General features: G+C 38.2%; 1 protein-coding gene across 20 annotated transcripts in view; it reads left to right on the forward strand.

The window, feature by feature from the left end:
• anks1b (ankyrin repeat and sterile alpha motif domain containing 1B) overlaps positions 1–21148 on the forward strand; it is an 823124-nt gene that overhangs the window by 586113 nt on the left and 215863 nt on the right. For all 20 annotated transcript variants that reach the window (XM_069908369.1, XM_069908373.1, XM_069908387.1 and 17 more), the window contains one exon: positions 3268–3436. In XM_069908369.1, the coding sequence (XP_069764470.1) occupies positions 3268–3436 (169 nt within the window). The remainder of the gene's footprint in view (positions 1–3267; positions 3437–21148) is intronic.

The following is a 21148-nucleotide window of genomic DNA, read 5'->3' on the forward strand; positions in this document are numbered from 1 at the left end:
TCTATCATTACGAGCAACACCTTTAAGGGCTGACATGAAGTCCCCGGCAGAACTTCTAAATGGTAGGAGATATAAAACAACTCTGCCAAGCAAAATACACCCTCCAGAAGACCAGGAGAAAACCAGAAGAAGAATGGCTGACAGGCAAGAAGAAGGATGCCAGAACTCTTCAGAGGGCAGCATGTGCATATTCAAGAGCCAATGTTGAAAACATCGACTCCAGCAAAAGTCATCAGAGAAGCTGAGACACCAAGATCGTACATTGTCGAGACAGACTCTGGCAATCAGCTGAGGAGGAACAGAATTCACAGTTGGCCGACACAAGCCATGATGAAGCAGAAAGCTTTAATACCAACAAAGCCTACAACACCAATATCAAGTGAAGAGACCACAACCACCAACACCAAAACATCAGCACAGCAGTTGTCAGGTGAAACCCTACAAGCTACATCACCTACACGTAGACCAGCAACACAGAGCCCAATGGTGGCAGCCAAATCCACAAAATGGTGAAGGCCAGTGCGATATCCACAAGAACTATTTAAAAATAGTTGTGTAAATAAATTAGAATACAAGTTCAGTTACTTAAGTTGCGCTGGAAAGAAAGAGATAAAGAACACTAAATTTTTCTTTATCTTGAGAAGGAAGGATGTTATATAGCCAGGATAATGTGAACTATTTTGTCTTTTCTTTGGCTTGGCTTCGCGGACGAAGATTTATGGAGGGGGTAAAAGTCCACGTCAGCTGCAGGCTCGTTTGTGGCTGACAAGTCCGATGCGGGACAGGCAGACACGGTTGCAGCGGCTGCAGGGGAAAATTGGTTGGTTGGGGTTGGGTGTTGGGTTTTTTCTCCTTTGCCTTTTGTCAGTGAGGTGGGCTCTGCGGTCTTCTTCAAAGGAGGTTGCTGCCCGCCAAACTGTGAGGCGCCAAGATGCACGGTTTGAGGCGATATCAGCCCACTGGCGGTGGTCAATGTGGCAGGCACCAAGAGATTTCTTTAGGCAGTCCTTGTACCTTTTCTTTGGTGCACCTCTGTCACGGTGGCCAGTGGAGAGCTCGCCATATAACACGATCTTGGGAAGGCGATGGTCCTCCATTCTGGAGACGTGACCCACCCAGCGCAGCTGGATCTTCAGCAGCGTGGACTCGATGCTGTCGACCTCTGCCATCTCGAGTACTTCGACGTTAGGGATGAAAGCGCTCCAATGGATGTTGAGGATGGAGCGGAGACAACGCTGGTGGAAGCGTTCTAGGAGCAGTAGGTGATGCCGGTAGAGGACCCATGATTCGGAGCCGAACAGGAGTGTGGGTATGACAACGGCTCTGTATACGCTTATCTTTGTGAGGTTTTTCAGTTGGTTGTTTTTCCAGACTCTTTTGTGTAGTCTTCCAAAGGCGCTATTTGCCTTGGCGAGTCTGTTGTCTATCTCACTGTCGATCCTTGCATCTGATGAAATGGTGCAGCCGAGATAGGTAAACTGGTTGACCGTTTTGAGTTTTGTGTGCCCGATGGAGATGTGGGGGGGCTGGTAGTCATGGTGGGGAGCTGGCTGATGGAGGACCTCAGTTTTCTTCAGGCTGACTTCCAGGCCAAACATTTTGGCAGTTTCCACAAAGCAGGACGTCAAGCGCTGAAGAGCGTGAGAAAACACCCTTCTCACTGTAGTAATTATAGTGCATGTGTGAACAGTTTCCTGAGATAGTGGAAGGCTTCAGTAAGTAAACTTTCTTCTGTTATTTGAATCCTGCATCTCTAAGTTATTTAAGAAGTCTCCCAAGTAAAACAGAGCCATAACAACTGTACTGTATGTTTCTGAAAAAATTAAAAATTTAAAAAAATTACTTAACCTGTCTACATCCTTTTATAAACTCAATAAGACTTCAGCTTATTTTCCTACCTATCTTTGTGTCATTAACAAATTTAGCAAGCATGCCATTGGTGCCTTTTATAACACCTGTGGAAAAAATTCAGGCCGCAATAGTGATTCCTATGGCATACAGCATGGCACAGCATGCCTTATCTGTTTTCTTATTTAAATCAGGATTCTCAGTATTAGAATCTACTGATGGTGATAAGAATCAATCCTTTTATATAAAAGCTAATTTCAAATGCATTAGATTTGTGATGAATTTTAAACAGCATGTACTTTTTTACCCAAGTTTTTGTCTTAATTTCCTTATTTCTGTTCATAAACATTATATATCATAAACAATTCTCTGTTTTGGAAAATATGTCATCTTATTTTTGATTCATTTATATCATTTAAAATGACTTCTTTTTGAATTAAAAATAAAGTTGGGTTACATAAAATATTCTACATGTTAGATGTGGACTCCAGCTTCAAACTGGCAAGGTGTGACATCACAAACTGTGCCAGGACACCTTTTTGGATCCTGCAGCCCCAATCATCTTTCATTGCAAATGTTTGGAAGATTCAAAGACATTAAATGAAAAAAAATGTCAATACATAGTTTATCAATGGAAGATCTAAACAAGAATAGATGGTTAATGCACACTCACAGTGAAGCCACCCTAACCCACTGATCTGATTGGCACCATTTTAGCTTGTTACAAAATTTTGTAAATCAGAACAACTTTTTGGATTATCATTCATGTCCACTTGTTCACTGCATTTATTATAACCATGATACATTTAATGAAGAATCCTTAAAAGCCTTGTTTTACTACCAACAGGTAAACCCAGTGGGGAACTATCAGCTGATCATAAATCTTGCTTAGTGTGATCTTACAGTAACATAGTTAATATCAATTAGTGATTCCACCATTAAAACTAGGCATTATTTAATAATCCCATTTGGAAATTACAGTCTACTTGTTGCAAAGTTTGTGATAACTATGTATATTGATATATCCCCTCCTACTACAAAGAAAACTGAATCAAAATAGATAGAAAATGTTTGGAGCATATTTTCTTTCATTGTCCCTTTTGAACAAGTGGATTTTATAATGATTTCTCTGAGGCTTCCAATCTTTTGTGAATTATTTCTTATTAAATAATAGACCAGACAAAAGAAGCAGTAACCGATGTATTTCCAAGAAAACAACAAAAGATCACATTCAGATACTTCTCCATCTCAGACAGGAAATAACAAACACCTCAAAATTGCACAAGTAATAGTCCTGTACTGTATTGGTTGAAAGCCCTCATGTGCAGCTTGTATTTCTTAACAAATAATAAAAGAGAGAACACCGTCTTTTAAAATGTTGAAGGCATTGTGTTCATAATCTTATTCTTTTTATTTCAGCCGAAACAGAGAACTTCATTAATTTCCTCACAAGAGGTTTACAGGCCAAGTCATGTGTATGATCAATCGGAAGTCAGTTCATCCGCAGGCTACGCCAGTGTTAATACCTCACCTCCTATTAGCCCCACCAACTACTCCATTGGATCGATGGAGGGCAGTGATCTAATAGGTAAGATAACAGTCGTTACTTTGGAAAATGTTCTTGATTTTGATTTTTCTGCTTTAAGGGTGTTTTATAAGTCATTGTTTATATATTTGTTTCTCCAAGCTACTGTCTTTCGTAAGATGATAACAACAAATTTGCAAGTATGGAGCATTCTTTTGAAAGTCTGTCAAAGTGTTTGATAAATCATAATTTAGAAGGAACAGCTATTTTGAAATGCACAGTTAGGACTGTAAGAGACAATCTGCTATCTATTTTGTAACATCAAATTAAAAGAACCTCACATTGTGCTTTGGCTTGCATAAATAACCAAAAATACAAATTAGAAGCAGGAGTCAGCCATTACATTCCTTGAGTCTACTGTACCATTAAACAAGAGAGTGGTGTCCTGATTGGAATTTCTACTCTGCATTCCTGTCAACATGTGAAAACTTTACATCCATTGCCGGACATTAATCTATCCATCTCAGCATCAAAAATTATTTCAATATTGCATCTTGGAGAAAAAAGCCAAAGATTTGCAAACTTCTGAGTGGAAAAATCTCATCTCTGACTTAAATGAACAATTCATCATATTTAAATAGTGCCTCTTGTTCTTGGTTTTTCCACAAGCAGATATTCTGATCAAGTGCAATCAGGCCATTTCTACATAAGTCACACAGCTGCTTCAATCTTGCGTTCAGGTAAATCTAAAGATTGGAGTGTACAGTATAAAGTAAAGTGACACTCGTACAATATTTGGGAAGGTTATTCAGAATGATGTGTTGTCTTTTGGATGAGTCTTAAAGGTCAGATTAGTCCCTCCAATGGAAAATAATCAACTTAAATAATTGCAAATCAACTCAAATAATCCCTCAACTAATTAATTTGATATTACTCTTCAAACAAGAGCATGGGATTTCACACAATACTTTGGTGACATCCTTTCTCAGGAGAGATCATTAAGATGATTACCTAATTATTTAGCTCACTTTTGTTAGGGGGACCTTTTTCTGTTTTAATTGTTTACTATGGTTCAGCATTAATATTAGTAACCATGCTTTAAAAAACTGTGGTATAAAGAATTGAACACTGAGTACTGGAAAATGAGTAAAAATGTTTGTCTTTTATGCAATTCAATGTTGTGTACAGTCAGAAAGATATGAATCTTACTTTAATACAACCCAATACCATTACAAGTAATGAAGACGGGAACTTTATTTTTTTAAATCAAAAATGAATTCTTATGCTTGCTGATAAGTGGTCAAAATTCTGTGAGATATGTAAAAAACATACCTCTTCAATCTAGTTCATAGTATAAATGTGTCAAAATGAATATTTCAACTTCCTCAGCCAATTTGGAGTCATGGCATTATAATTTCAATATTACCAAGTGAAAATAAACTGAATGGCAAGAACTTAACTGACCCACTAAAAATGAACTTACTTATGGTGTTTCCCACCAGTTAGTTCAGTTATTTAGTTCAAGTTTATTGACACATTTACTGGGGTACAGTGAGAAAGTTCCTTTTGCGACTAGTCCAGTTAGCCAACCCATGAATAGTACAGAGTACAAAGAGAGACCAATTAGTACAGATCAAAGACAACATAATTTTACTAGTGTGGAAATGAAAATGTCCTTGAATCTGATGGTGCATGATCACACACACTCATTAAACTTCTTCCTGATGGAAGGAGAGTAAAGAGAATGTGGCTGGAGTAGGATGAGTCTTTGAATATGTTGACTGCATTTCCAAAGCAGTGGGAAGTGTAGAAGAAAGTAATTGAGTGGGGTGGGAGGAAATTTGTGTTATGGGTTGAGCTGCATTCACAAGTCCCTGCAGTTTCTTGCTGTATTAGGTGGAACACTTCATATACTAGCAATGATCCATCCTGACAGCACATCTTGACCATCACATCTACATTGGTAGAATAAGTCATTCAAGATGTTAAGGGGTTGGTTTTAGTAAAATAAAAACACAAATTACAATCAAGAGTATTGACCTGGATATCAAATTGTTCAGGCCTTACCTCATTTGGATCCATAAAGGCAAACCTGATTTCTGTGAGGATCCAAGACTCAGTCAGCAAAGCCTTTCCTGAGGGATTGGCAAAATAGAACAGGGTCAGGGGGAAAGTATTTAGAAAAAATGAAATATTTTAATTTAAAAAAAAAATCCAAGTCACCCTCAAATTTTTCAAAACCATAGAGTCAATACAATATGGCAGTACGGTTAGCTTAGCAGATAGCACAACGCTGTTACAGCACTAGCGACCTGGGTTTGAATCCTGTTGTGTCTGTAAGGAGTATGTACAATCTCTTGTGTCTGCGTGCGTTTCATCTAGGTGCTCTGTTTTCCTCCCATCCTTCAAAAACGTACCGGAGGCGTAGGTCAAGCGAGTGTAATTGAGCGGCATGGGCTGATAAGCAAAAGGGGTCTGTTACCATGCTAAAGGTCTACATTAAAAAAAAATATTTTTCCTCAAAAAAACTTTGTGCAAGGTCAATGAGCAGATTTCTCAGCATAATCCCCAATTACAATAATTATCCAGCATGCGAGACAAAATGCCACAAGTATTTTAAATGGCATCCAAAATTTCTCTCTTGGTTGAGGAGAATGTTTAAGACTGATTTGATTGAAGTACATCATTGTTTTTATATTCAACTGTCTTCAAAGAAGTGTTCCATGAAAGCCAGCATGGCATTTGGCTCTCCCACTGAAATAAACCAGGAACAAAGATTTGGCAGGCATCTGGAATCTTTTTTGTAGCATTAACGCACCACATATATACAGAAGGAGTGGCTGATGTATACCATCGTATTGGTTGGTTGCAACTATGTCTCGATATGGATTTACTAGCCTGGCAAAATAAAAAATAAGGTACATTTCTGGTGAACATTCAACTGATTCTTGTGTACATTTAGGAAGAATGATTAATTAAAAAGCCCTTGAGACTAATCTACACATTACATCCTGAACAGAGGTGATTATGAAGCCTTGACTAATACCATGACATTCATTTTGCCATAAGCCTGTGGCCACAGAAGAATTTTTGACAGCTGAGGCATTTCAGGCCACGGGCAGAGCAGCTGGAATTATTGAAGAGTCAACAATAACATTGGAAACATTTTCCAAATGAGCCTAAGTTTAAATATACAATATTTAGTTTGATCACACTAAATATTGATCTGTGGCTGCATATCCCTTTCCAGGAGAAAGACTTCCCAAGTATTCTAACTGGCACAAATACAGGAATTATTCTTACAGATTCAGAGTCAATACTGTTTTTATTTCTAGAGTACTTTTAGTTCTACGCTTGTTTCATAAAACCCTGGTCATTCTACACGTTTATGACAACGTCTATTTCCAGGGAAAACCAATGCTAAATTCTGCCTCCCTTTTACATTCATTGGCAAATCTTGACCAGGGTACCAGCCACATGTGTCAGGTCTGAGAGTGGCATCTTGCAGCAAGAGGCTCCACTCCTGCTCCCCAAAACCTCACATCATCTATAAGACACGTCAGCAGTGTGAGAAAATGCTGTCCTCTGGATAAATTACTGATAAAGCACTTTGGTTGAATGTTCAGCCACCATTCATTTGCTAATATTGAACCATACCAGCAGTGTGACTTTCTACATTATTCCTTGTAAGTTGACAAGGCTTCTTCAGCACAACCTCATAGAAAAAACCTCATAGACCTTTGGGAGGTAACCTGTAATTCAGGATCAAATACTAGCCAGATTTTTAACCTAGGACTCCTACAGAGTACTGTACACCAAAGGAGACATTCCTTAGTGATGCAATTAAGTTGTATCTTTTGTATTCAAACCTATGTATTGCATGTATTATGAACAATAATTGTCCTTTCCTGCTCTCCTCTCTTTAAGGATGATTTCATGTGACAAGCCTCTGGTTAGTGTTGCAATAGTGTTTGCTGCAGATAATTCAGGAAGAAAGCTTATTGAAAATAACTATAACTATGCCAGTTGGCCCTGCGAGCAATTTCATAAATAATAAACCATTGTTGGTAGTTTAAATTACTATTTACAGTATCATAGAGAGTGAATAAGGGAAATAGTAAGACATGGTGTTATGTGTGCTGGTTCTTGAAATGATGTTTTAAATGCTGTGTTTGAATTGAATGCCAGACATTAGGTGTGATCTCTCATAATTGGGATAAAGTGGATGTGTGCCGAGTGACAGCAAAATGTGGGATTCCTTCATATGATGAAATAAATATAACCATTGGATTTCCAGGCAAATATATGACAAGAGAAGGGAAAGAGTGGAAAGGAGCATTTACATTGTAAATTGAGCCAACAATGAAAGATAAAACCGAGCAGAGGGGAGTCTGTTCTGACAGGCTGTGGCAGCCCTATCTATGCTGGTACTGAGTGAGCACACTGTTTTCCCCAACATCCCCAGTGTCAGCTCTCACAGACAACCTTTGTACACTGAACCTAGGATGCTTCATTTCTGGATTTGTTCCTGTTTCTTGGAACCCAGTTCCCAGTGCAATAATGGGGAGGGCACGAATTGTCACAAGGCTCCCTAATATACAGCAGCATCGTCAGTAACACTTTTCTCAGCTATGATACAGCAATGGATCCTTTTGGTGCTAATTCCATTTGGGTTTTTTCCTCTCCTAGGAACATGCCGTGCGCACCATGAGGTGGCAGTGTAAAAAGGTTGCTGCAGCTGAGTGATTTTAAGAGAAAATAATTGAGTCATTCCATAGAACCCTTATTATTCTTATTGACCCATATAATGTTGGAAGTGTAAATGCTTAATATTAAAAAAGATGCTGATTTATTTAAATTAATTATTTTCCCTTACTGAATAATTTGAGAACTTGGTACTGTTATGAGATATGTTAGAATAGTTATGGGTAAAATATATCTTTAAAAGAGATAGATTGTGGGGGTTTAGTTTAGGTTACGCTTCACAAGCAGAGTTACACTTCACAAAAGACATCTCATTTAAAATGTAAAAGCTTTGCTGAAGTAAGACATTGTGTCACCAGTGACTTTGCAGAGACAATGGAACTGCTTTGGAGGTGCAAATGGAACAATAATGTTGATCATCTCTAGGCTCAAATACTGATAAGATCTTCTGAAAATTGGGTTTGGAGCCTTGGAGATTTTTTTGGTTTACAAGCAGAGAGAGGAGAAAACAACAGGTGATTTCTCTTTTGGAGAGAGAGAGAGAAAGAGAGAGAGAGAGAGAGAGGTCAGTTCGACAGTAGCAGGTGAGGCTACAAAATGGCAAGCTGGCACCTTGTTGAAAGACCCCATTTTGAAGATGGGTTGTGAGTTCTGAGTTCAGCCTGTTCAAAACCCTTATAGTCCTTACAAGAAGAAATGGCTGGCTAGAGTGTTTCTCCTGAAATAAGGGAAACAAGAGGAACTCTGTAGTGACCTGGAAGAAGAGGTTATCATCTGGAAAACCCATGATGGGGCAAATTTGGTGATTGATTGGAGGAAATCAGTTTGTGCATGGAGCAACAAATATCTCTCTGAAACCATCAAGAATCTTCCTGAGCAGTAACCATTTAACTTTAAGCACCAGAGCCTGGTGGAAATTATAAATTTTGAATTCTGTGCACAGTATGAGAATTGCCTGATACCAGTGAACTTGGAGAAGTGAAAAGTGAATGACTGGACAGTGAAACGGAGAACATTCTTGAACATATACACATTAGAATTAGAAGGGGGTTAAGTTAGGTTAAGTTAATAGTAATAAATTATAGATTGATCCTGTTATTATGATTAAAGAAAATTAAAAGCAACTTTTGTTTAAGTAACCATTGTCTTGGTTTTGGAGTCGTCAGGGCTTGTAACAGTACTTTCAATGGCATACATTTTACCCTTATGTTAAATTCATAATAAGATATTAATCTCAGTGCAGTGAACTCAAAGTGCTCTTTTCTACTCAACAATAAATTAGATTCATTAAGTTATATTTGCATAAGTAGCTTGTTTCTGTCATTAAAAACTCCATTGGCATTGTTTCAAGGTTAAAAATTTAAACAATTTTGTGAGCAATAAATACAGTAAAACCCTTGTTACCTGGAATTCAAGCAATTGGCAATCTTGAGCAACCAGCAGAAAATAAATATGTAAAGAATACGGGTTTAAAATTGGCAAACTTCGTTATTTTGTCAATCACACAACATGCAACCTCAAGCAACCGCAAAATTCACTTATCCGGAATCTACCGATCTCCATAGGTGCCAGATACCAGGGATTTTACTGCAATTTTAATGAAACTAGAAGGAATGACTTCTGAAACTAAAGATAAGAAACATTTGGAGCTGCTTAAGTTAGGAGAAATAAAGAAACTAATTATAATTCTTGTAATTTGGATTATCCACCCAAAAGTATTGAAGATACAAATGCAATTTATATTTGAGGAGAGCATAGAATGCTGTATTTATTCCAGCCATTGTAGCCCATCTTGTTCCATTGAAAGGCTCAGTGTGATGTTAGTAGGCGTTGAATAATGTTGGAACTCTTCCATTATGAGCTCTCTGCTGTTACAGTGAAACTGCAGGAATAATAGACAGTGTGAGTCAGATTGCTTTTGCAGCTGACGCACTTGGGAGATGTTTTGCAGCTCTGGAGAGAGCCTGGCTCTACTATACCTGAAGGCCTTACTTTTCATGGAGAATACTGATTACTAGGAGCACTAGACCAACTTCAACTGGTAGTTTATTTTAAAATCCTGCTTGGACAAGCTAATAAACTGATGTTGCATTCTTCAGTGGCAGTGCCAAGATGGCAATCTGTCAGCAGTGAACACAAAGTAGAGTTCAATATTTCCACAGGATTGGATTTTTTTTTTCTTTTCTGTGTTATTAATTTTATGGCACCAGCTGTACTGTTTCCAAGGAAACAAGCACAGTGCAAAGAACTGCGTTTTACTTTGTATTTTTTTTTGTAAAGTGGAAAATATGTAATATTCACTAATATGTACAAAAGTATTGTCTTTCAGAACACACAAACATTATTCCAGAATAAATTAATCCTCCTGTAATGTGGGTTTAGCACCATGTCTAGTCTGCATATGTGTGTGTTTAACACATGCTACATATTTTAGGACATCATTCACACTGTTAAAGTGCAGTTCTCCCAAGGATTTCACTTAAATTGTTAATTTTATTTCAGTTGTTTAGTTCCTGCAGCCTTTGGTTGTCCCTCACTAAAAACTAGCTCAAGCAATTTTGCCATTCAATAAGTCTGATGGAAAGATAATTCTTTGACAATATCCCAACATAGTAATTATGTTAATATTCATATTAGCTAATGTCACCCAAGATGAATGTTCTGAATTTAGTTCTGAGCAACCAGATTTACTTTTGCATGGCTAGTTGTTTTGGCTTCTGAAACATTACTTCCATGTGTCTGCCTGGGTTCAGTAGCATATCTTTTGTCTCTGAGATAGTTAATTGTAGGGTGGTGCCATTTAGCACCCAACAAACTCTTGCACGGAACAATGAAATAAATGAATTAATAATCTTATCATATGAAAATGATCAAACCATATTCCAGAGCATAGAACATGGAATGGTGCAACACAGACACAGGCCCTAAAGGTTCACCGTGTGTCTGTGCTGGACATGATGTCCAAATCAGACTAAACCTCTGCTGCTTGCACTTGGATTATCAGAAGTATTTCACTGCTGTTTGTGAGCAAGTTGCTGGGTTCAGTAGCATACAGTGTGTTTTGGTGCCCAATGCAATCATAAAAGATGAATCCAAGCGCTTCTTCCCACTTTCCACTACTTCCCATCACTTTACTTCGCCTTATCTTGAGGTTCAAACAAACCTAACCCAGCTGTGGTTGAAGCTGAAAATTGTGGCTATGAATAGATCTCAGAAATGTCCCTTTCGAATTGTTCATAGAACAGCTATAGAAGATGACAATTAGTGCAAGGCCTCACCGTTCCCATTTCTTTGATGCATTTATATGACTAACATTACTGTTTTAATAGAACCTGCTAGTGCTGGGGAGAGTTGCTTTCATGGATGGACTTAACCTGTTTTAGTGCTGCTCTTGATGGCTGAATTTAATCTCTTTTTGACAGTGCAGGAATGTAGCTTGGTGTGTTGTCATGAAGCTGGATTCTGACTTAGATATTTTTGACTAAGTTGTTGACAAAGGTTCTATTTTTAATGTGAGAAGCTAATTATCTGCTTGTAACAAATGATACATTTCACTTCATAAAAATAAATGCAGTTTTACAGTTAGAGATCTAAAATGTGACACAGATTAGGAGATGTAATGTAATTGTACAAAAGGTAAATCCAGTTGTCATTGCGTTCTGCTGACATACAAGACCCTGTAAAATGTCAGAAAATTACACTTGGTCGGTCTTCTTAGTTACAGTCAAACACTTGTAGAAAAGAGTATTTGAAAAGGGAATCCTGAGAAGAAGAGGTAGTTACCTGCTTGATAAATTTATTTTTTCTGGATAACCAGAAATATCAAATTTTTAATATTTCAACCAAAGGTCAATTTCAAAGTCAAATCTCCTCGCACAGCTTTTGAAGTATCGAAATATTGTCATGGATTAATCAAAAAAATTTAAAAGGTATAAAAAGGCAGCAGGTTTTCATGTTCTGCTTTGCTGCTCATTAGCACAACAGATTTAAGCAGAAACATGAGGTTTGATGAGGGAAATATAGCTGTTGTGGTAAATGTGGAATTTCAAAAGTCATTAGATAAAATGCCCACATTTGACTTGCCATCCAGATTTAAGCCCAAGAATAAAATGGACTGTAAACCATATAGCTAGAACACAGGTTATGTAATGGGAAACAGAGTAACAGTGAAAGCTGTTTTTTGATTTGATGTAAAATGAAGTTCCCCTGAGCTGTGCAAAGACAGCTGTTCTTCTTAATCTTAATGATGGACTGAGGTGTACTGAGATGAGGATGTAATAGCCTTCAAGGATATACAGAGATCAAACAAAATTCATGGATAGATGGCGCATGGCATTTAATACTGAGAAATGCAAAGTATTACATTTTGTTAGGAAGAATAAGAAGAGCCAATATAAATTGGAGAACACAATTTGTAAAGAGAGGCAGGAACAGAAAAATCTGGGGCTTTTTTAGCATAGAAGGGTATGTAGAGAAAGTGATGCAAAAATAATATTCAAGACTAAATTGGCACAGATTTCAAGAGCAAGGAAGTCAGGGTGAAGTTTATTTTTTAAATTACTGGTATGGCCACGACTAGGGAATCGGGGCTTTGTTTGGATGTCATATTTTAGGAAAGATATAAAAAGGGTGCAGAAAAGACAATAAAATTATTCAGGGATGAGGAACTTTAATTAAATGATTAGGTTGGGGAAGCTTGAGTTGCTCTGCTTTGAACAGGGAAGGTTGACAGAGGAATTTAAATCCATGAAAAGCATAGACATAGTAAAAAGCAAGAATTAGAACAAAAAAATTGAAGGTAGTCTGAAAAAAAAAGAAAATCCTGGAGCACCCAGCAAGTTAAATCTTTGGTGGAAAGAGGACAGAGAAACAGATCTGGAAATACAGGTAAATAATATGTTAAGTTTGTAAGGTAAAACATCATGAGATGGGAATGTGTAAGGAGTTACAGGGAGTGTTTGGGAGATGGACAGGGCTGTAACAAGATGTGAATGCATCCTTGTACTTACAAGATAAGAGAGACATTGATGGATTGAGAGGCAGGAAGCTAGCAGGGAAAGGATAGCAACAGTTTTAGTCATTGGACAAGTAATGATATGATGATGTTCTAAGCACATATCCAAGGGTATAAAAAATCACCATTTTGCTGATAACGGCAGAATGCATTCTCCGACTAACATGGTTAGTCGCAAGTGTTACAATCCGGTAATAAAGAACAAAGAACCCTGATTTCGACTCAGCCTGGTGTTTGTCTCACTCATTCATGAACAAAGCAGACCTAACAAGTTGCAGGAGAGGAGGCAAAGAACGTCGCATGATAGGGTGCGGGCCAATGTTGTCAAAGTAACAATTCATTGAAAGACAGGCATGTGACAATGAAAATGAAGGATGGCATTGATGTGAAAAGTATCATCACGAGAATTGTAATGACAAAGAGGAATTTTGGAAAAAAAAGAAATGGATTCCTTGCATGAAGCAGGGTGGGAGGAAGTATGATGAAAGAGGGAATTGTTTGGCTTATAATGGATATTAGTCATTAACCTATCTCTTCAGCTGGAGAAAAAGAAGCCGAAAGAAATAAACAATGGGTAGAATCAGATATGGAATACCTGATGGTGAAAGCAAGTTAGAAATTGGCTGGAAGGTTAATGACATTTTCAAGTTCAAACCAAGTGCAGAAAACAACACCAAGACCATTATCAATTCAATTTGTCGAGTTAAGGGAAGGTTGTGAATAGCACTGAAACAAGGATAGTTTTACATAGTCAACAAAGAGAAACAAGGCTGTAGCCCGTGTGAATTCCAACAATTACATCTTCAAGTTATATAAAGAGAGTGGAGCTGAAGGAAAATTTTTCAACATTTGAACAACTTCAAACAAATGAAGAGCAGTGGTGCTGGAAGATGATTGGTTAGGCCTATCTTCAAGGAATACAGGATAGAAAATAGAGGGACTGGACATACCCAGTGAAGTTGGGACCAGAAAAATAGAAACAAAATGGAAAGGAAATGTTACAGTCATTGACAAAAGGGTCAGGACTAGAGAACATAGAATAAATGTGACTGGATGAAGAACCAAAATTGACATGAAAAAGAACATTTTTATGCACCAAATGATCTGTCGCAGATTCAACTGTAATATTCAAAAATTATCTGAAAGGAAAGGATTTGCAGGGCCATGCACCTACCTGAATTGCTTTTTACAGAGAGGTGGTATGGAAGCAATGGGCTACATGGCCTCTTTCCATTTTGTCATTTTTTTTTTAAATTCTGTTATACATTTTGATGATTAAGATAGGATTTTGCTACCTGAAACAGTAAAGGTACGTAGCTTCCAATACCTTTCCTTCACACCCCTATTCCAAGGAAATGCAATATATAGTCTTAAAATGTAAATATATGCAACTTCATCGATTTTAGAATAACAATTAATCACACAAGTTAATATTAACTAGTGAAGGTACAATAACATATGAATGGAAACGGTCTCTGGTGATGTCAGAATTAACTGAAATTGTCCACAAAATTAATTATGCCTTAATCTTCCAGCAGCTGTGAAATGTCATTATCACTTTCACCTGTAATCTGCTTCCATTTGAAATCTATTAAACATAAAAGTGCTAATTATCAGAACTGTTAATGTTAATAATTGATATCTAATACCCTTTAAAATACCATTAACCAATGTTATCAATATTTACATATGGGTTTGAACTTGATGCAAAATAGCAATCTTGCTAGTTTCAAGGTAAATAATTGCTGGGACCCTCGTGGAGATTATTGTACCCTTTTAGCCACAGGTGAATACCAGAAGACTGGAGATGTAGCGAATGTTTTGATTTTGGAAGTCCTGAAAGGACAAGATGGTGACCCTAACATCAGTAGTGGGAAAGTTAGTGAGGGGATTCTGAGAGATGGGATTTGCCTGCATTTGGGAAACAAGTACTGATGAAGAATAGTGACCATCACTTTGTGCATGGAAAATTGTACCTCATAAATTTGATTTAGTTTTTTGAAGAGGTGACCAAAAGGATTCATGAGAGCAGGGGGCAGTAAATGTTGTCTATGTGGATTTTAGCAAGACTTTTGAAAGGTCTAGGTTGGTAGGATGGTCCAGAAGATTGGATAACATGGGATCCAGGGTGACCAAGCCAATTGGATACAAAATTAGCTAATTGATAGGCATTAGAGTGTGGTGCTGGAGGGTTGTTTATCCAGATTGGAGGCCAGTAACGAGTGTTGTACCACAGGAATGGTGTTGGGTCCCCTGTTGTTTTTCATACTTATTAAAGATTTGGATAAGAATGCAAATTAATAGGTTTGTTGATGACTCCAGAATTTGTGCTATGTGAAAGTTGTCTCGTGTTACAACAGGATCCAGATCATTTGGGAAAGTGAGCAAAGTAATGGCAGATGAAATTTAATTCAGACAAGTAAGAAGTAAGTCATTTTGGGAGGTTAAACCAGAGCAGGTCATACAGAGTGAATATGACCTGCTGGTTTTATGGAGTAGGGAGATCTAATGATACAAATACAGATTTCCCTGAAGAGGCAACAAAGATAGATAAGGTAGAGAAAGTGTATGACATGCTTGCCTTCATTGGATGGGGCAATGTGTACAAATGTTGGTACTCATGTTACATCTATACAAGATGTATGTGAGACTGCACCTGAAATATTGAATGCAGTTCTGGTTGCCATACTGAAGGAAAAATGTGACTAAACTAGAGAGAAGAATCACAAGAGTGTATCAGAATTGAATTATGAAGAGAGCCTGGATAGGCTGGAGCTAGGGCATAGGATGCTGAAGGGTGACCTTGCAGAGGTTTATAAAATCATGTGGAATTTAGATCAGATGGATAGTCAGCCTTTGACCCAGAATAAGGGAATCTCAAACTTGAGGGCAAAGATTTAGGATGAGAGATGTTAACGCCTCACTAGCACCAATTGAAATATGCATAAACAGATGGGTTAAATTTAACTCAAAATTTATTAACAATTGTCAATAATATAATTGTCAATAAACTCAACACCGAAACATAAGCTTTTATAGCAACTATATACTAACAATGGATATTTATGGTGTGTATGTGAAAAAAATACTCAGACCATTTCATTCTAGATAAACTCCCAAAACAAAACCCCAAGTCAGTCTCGTCAAGTAAGACAGTCAATAGAACAGTCCACAGACGACTTCAGTTTTCTCGCAAGGGATTTTCTCACAGTGACCTCCTAGTCACTAGTACGAAGTCCGCAGCTCAAAGCCCTTTTTTGTATTGCATCAGATGACCTCTGTCACACTGTCATCTCCAAAACCATGTTTTGGATGATACCAAGTGACTTTTGTCACACACCAAGTCCTCTTCTCGAAAGGGACCGAAGAAACATAGGTCAGACTCACTTTCTGGGAATCAAGAGTGTAAAATCTGCTGTCAGAACAGTAGTGCTGGCACCTGCAAACAGAGCAGCTCGGCCTCCTGCCTTTTAGCTGGAGCTTCTGGGTGAACACACTGGCAATTCGTTCCTCAGCGTGCTGGACAGTTTAACTGCCACGGTGTATGTCTGTGGTACTCCTGATTAGAGGAGAGGTGTGGACAGCAGCAGGCACAATCTCAGCAAGCCCACCAGCTTCAGCGTGTAGCTCTCATGCTCCATACAGTGTTCACTCTGCCAGCTCGCTGCTCCCGCGCTCCTCACACAGCGCACACTTCTTTCGCTCACTGCACAGTCAATTATTGTACCTGGTCAGAAATAAAACTGTCCGTGGTCCATAACAGAGGGAAAAGATTTAAATTTGACCTGAAGTGCAAGTCTTTCATACAGACAGGTTTGTGGAATGAATTGCCATAGGAAGTAGTAGAGCTGATTACAATTACAGCATTTAAAAGAAAGTGGATGAGTATGTGAATCAAAAAGGTTCAGAGAGATACGAATCAAATGCAAGCAAATAGGACTAGCTCAGGAAGGCACCTTGTCTGGCAAAGGCCTGTTGCCATGCTGTGTAACTCCAAGATTTTACATTTTATGCCCTGTGACTACAAAGCCTAGCTTGCTGCAAGGAACAGCTTTAAAATTTCATCATCCACAATTCTAACATTGATTGTATCAATGAAAGGAAGGAAAGCATTTTCTGTTGGAGCCACCTTTTCTTTATTACAGCGAGACCAAATGAAATTATATTAAATAGTCTGGGAAAATGAAAAGGCTGATTGTATGCATTGGCACCAACTATCATTGTTTCTAAAAGTCTATAGTGCAGTGCAGGAAGCTGCGCTTTTTTCCTTTTTCTTGCAAAATAATGGGCATAAGCTATAAGGGATCAAAGAATTTAGAGCACTGAATTTCATTCAGTGAATATTTTTATAAACTATTATCCATCAGAATGCATTTCCTGCCAAGTTCTCCCATTATACATTACTTTGTTCTTGTGATAGAAGTTGTCAATGTTGACATTTCATGGATGGCATAATTCCAATGCTTTCTACAAACTTCCCGATGACACCACTGTTGTCGGCAGACTCACAAACGGCAATGCGAGAGCCTACAGGAGAGAGATCAATCTTGTGCTCAACCTTAGCAAAACCAGGGAGATTGTACATGTGTCCAGTGGAGACCATTCTGGGTGGTTGCTGTTGTGATGCACCACTTGCCTACTGCAGGGGACAATCTGTGCACCTGCAGAAGACACTGGATGACAAGGCAACACTGGATTGACAAGGCTGTCAATCAGCCATCCTGAAAGGACCAAGCCCCACCTGGTCGGCTGCCAATCACCCTCTGGGATATCAACTACGTCCAGCCCCTCGAGGTCAGTCTCAGACAGCCACTCTCACAGCCAGCTCTGAGGAAGTTTATGTGGAATAAAGCCTGTTTTGTGTCTGCTTTTCTGCTCGATAGCATAATTTGCATCACTGCCTGGTATGGAAGCCCCAACTCTCAGGACAAGAATAAACTCCAAAGGGTTGTAAACATGGCCTGCGACATCACAGGCACCAGCCTTCACTCCATCGAGGATATCTACAAGAGGTGGTGTCCTAATAAAGCAGCATCTATTCTCAAAGACCACCACCACCCAGGCCATACCCTCTTCATTCTACTACCATCGGGAAAAGGGTATAGGAGCCTAAAGACGAGTACTCAGTGGCACAAGGACAGCTTCTTCCCCACTGCCATCAGATTGCTGAATAATCAATGAACCAAAGAATTTGCCTGACTTTTCGTGCACAATTTTGTTTTTTTAAATTTATGGTTGTAAGAGTGGTTTACATGAATGTTTGCACTGAATTTTATGACCCGTTCATGGCAATAAATTTTGATTCTAATAGAACTTTACCCAGATTTGCCTCTTTTGGGATGCTTTGTGAACCCTTAATGGTGTACGACGGCATCTGTCATCTGCATGAGCACATGTGTTGGTTGTGGTGAATGCCATTTTTGTGAAAATGTCCAACGGTTTGTTGGCACATGAGCAGCTGTTTTGATACTCATTGTCCCTAACCAAGAGTAATGAGTCTACCTGCTGAGTTCCTTGACTATAGAGCTCGTGTGGATGCCACAAGACAAGTGATCTTGTAAACTTTGTCGTTTTGTGTCATTCGATGGCACTTGTGCTGATTGCTATGTTGGGATAGTATGTAAAACATTGCTCTTTACAGGTTAGTTGCTGATTGATTTCTTGTGCTGTCATGACAGATTATAAGTGTTTTGTGCTTTCTAAAGCTGTGATAAAATATTTGATGTGCAAACTACTCTTTGATATGTGTCTATTTGTCAATTGGAATTCAATCTGATAATGAAAATAACAAAGGAGAAAAAGCTGGCGGAAGAGCGAGGTGAGGGTGTGGGCAAGGTGAGTAGCCAACTACTGTGTTCAGAGTGCAATCCTTGTGCCTGAACCTCAAAGGAGAATATCACTGAACTCTACCATCTGCTGTGGAATGTCAGAATAGGGTGAGAAATAAATTGCCAATGGTCAAGGTCCCCTTGGCAATTAATCTCTGCATCTTATTTCCAGTAGAATGGATCTGGAGGTATTTGTAATCACTCACAGTTTTGCCATCCACTGCTGCTTTGGGGATGTCACTGATCCTCCCAGTCAAAGAGAATTGATTATATTCCATTTATCTTGGCGGAAAGCAGCAGTTGTTTAGAGGATTAGAACCGTTGACTGTATACATATTGCTCTACGTTTCTACTTTGGACCGAAAATGAAGCAGAAGGTAACTCCATGGTCTTAACTTGACTATATCCAGCCAACCGTGCCGTCATTGTTCAGTTTCCTGGCGGTGGTGACCACGTTTCTCTTCTGTCTCTGTTTCCTTTGAACCAGCCTGGCAAATCAAAATGTCTCTTGCTGGACATCGTTTTGTTTTCCTTTGATGACTCAGTTGGATGATCCCAATGCAAAACCCACAGAGAATGCATGCAGGCAGTGACTACTGTATAGAAGGATTTCAATTGATTCTACATTTGTTTAGGTCATGGGTGGCCAACCTTTTAATTTTTAATTTAGATACACAGGCCTTTTCTACACAGGAGTATGTACTGGGGGTGTGGATCAATTGAGCAGCATGGGTCTATGGGCTGAAATGGCCTGAGACCGTGCTGTATGTCTAAATTAAAGTTTGAAAATTAAAAGGTTGGCTACTCCTGGTTTAGATAGAGGGAGGGTGTTGCCCTTTGACTACATATGCAAGTTACATGTTGCAAAAAGTTTCCCATGTTAACACCAGAATTGGTTGTAAATATGCATTGATATTTTATTATGACTATTGGAGTAATTAATAGAAGGTTAATTCTTCATGATTATCACCAGTTTCAACTAATTTGTCATTAATTGTGCCATCAGCAATTTTTTTTAATGAATTGACTAACAAGATTAAAAACACATGCCCTTAATTAAGTATTTGTAAAGAGTTGTGGGAATAGAGTGTAACACCACACAATTTGACAGTCTCAGAACCTACTTGCCCCACAGCATAATTTTGCCAACAGTCAAGGTTTGCTCACATCACCACTTAAAAAAAAACTATTTCCTCTATTACTTATTTTTACATTTTAACACATACTCTCTGTGCTCTATTCCCCATTATGAAATCGTTGTATTTTCAGCTTCTGATTAAGATGTGTTAGAATGCATGTAAAGTTGAAAGATATTGTTAATTATTCTGTATTTTAAATGTGCTGGTTGCTTGATGATCCAATGTGGAACCAAACAATACTGAATGTGACTGCTGTCAAGATATTAGCAGGCAGATATTAGTGGCTTATTCTGGCATTGTAACCAGTCATAAATTCTTATGTAAGGAGAAGATTATGTTACTGGGTATCATAATCAAATCCTGTTTCTCTTGAAAAGGAAAATGTATGTATCTTGATCAATATGGTTTATAGTGTGAAAAATTTTTTAAAAAAGCAGTGAGATGCCTGAAATAAATGCTAAGTTCCGTGCAGAAAGAATTTTACTTCCATTTTCTATGGCAATAACTTTGTGGCTTTGCTCCCATTATTTGTGAATAAATTTAAGATGTGTGGACATGTAGTTCTCCTCATGGCTTGTACTTTCAATTGTTCCCTGGTGGTTGAGGGGGTAGTGTGCCTAGGTGGGCGGACATTTCGGCTGCAGTGTTTGGGTCAGAAAGAGCATCCTACAGTTCCCTTACAAAATAATTACATTGGCAATAGAAATGTTTCTGGATTCAAATTAAAAGCTGGCTGTTTTTATATAATAAATCCACTTCACTTTTTAAAGAATGAGACCACAGTTTAAGTTGTGGCTCTTGAGTAACTTATTATTCCTTGCTGAATTTTCTACTTGAATTGGTATTTTGATCGTATTAACTGTTTAATTTTATGTCAGTGGTTAGTTAGATGAATTAAAGAATTTGTCAGTTTCATCGTTAGGTATGTTGCGTTTTGAAATGTTATTCAGACTTTTTATTATTGGATAATCTATAAAAATTATAAATCACACACAATGACTCAGACTTCCTGAGTGAGGCCTAGAGACTGCTCTTGCTGACGTCATTCCTTATTTCAGTTCACTAAATTTGGATGGTCACTCAAGTTGGA

This window comes from Narcine bancroftii, chromosome 13 (genome assembly GCF_036971445.1).
Source record: "Narcine bancroftii isolate sNarBan1 chromosome 13, sNarBan1.hap1, whole genome shotgun sequence".
Lineage (NCBI taxonomy): Eukaryota > Metazoa > Chordata > Chondrichthyes > Torpediniformes > Narcinidae > Narcine > Narcine bancroftii.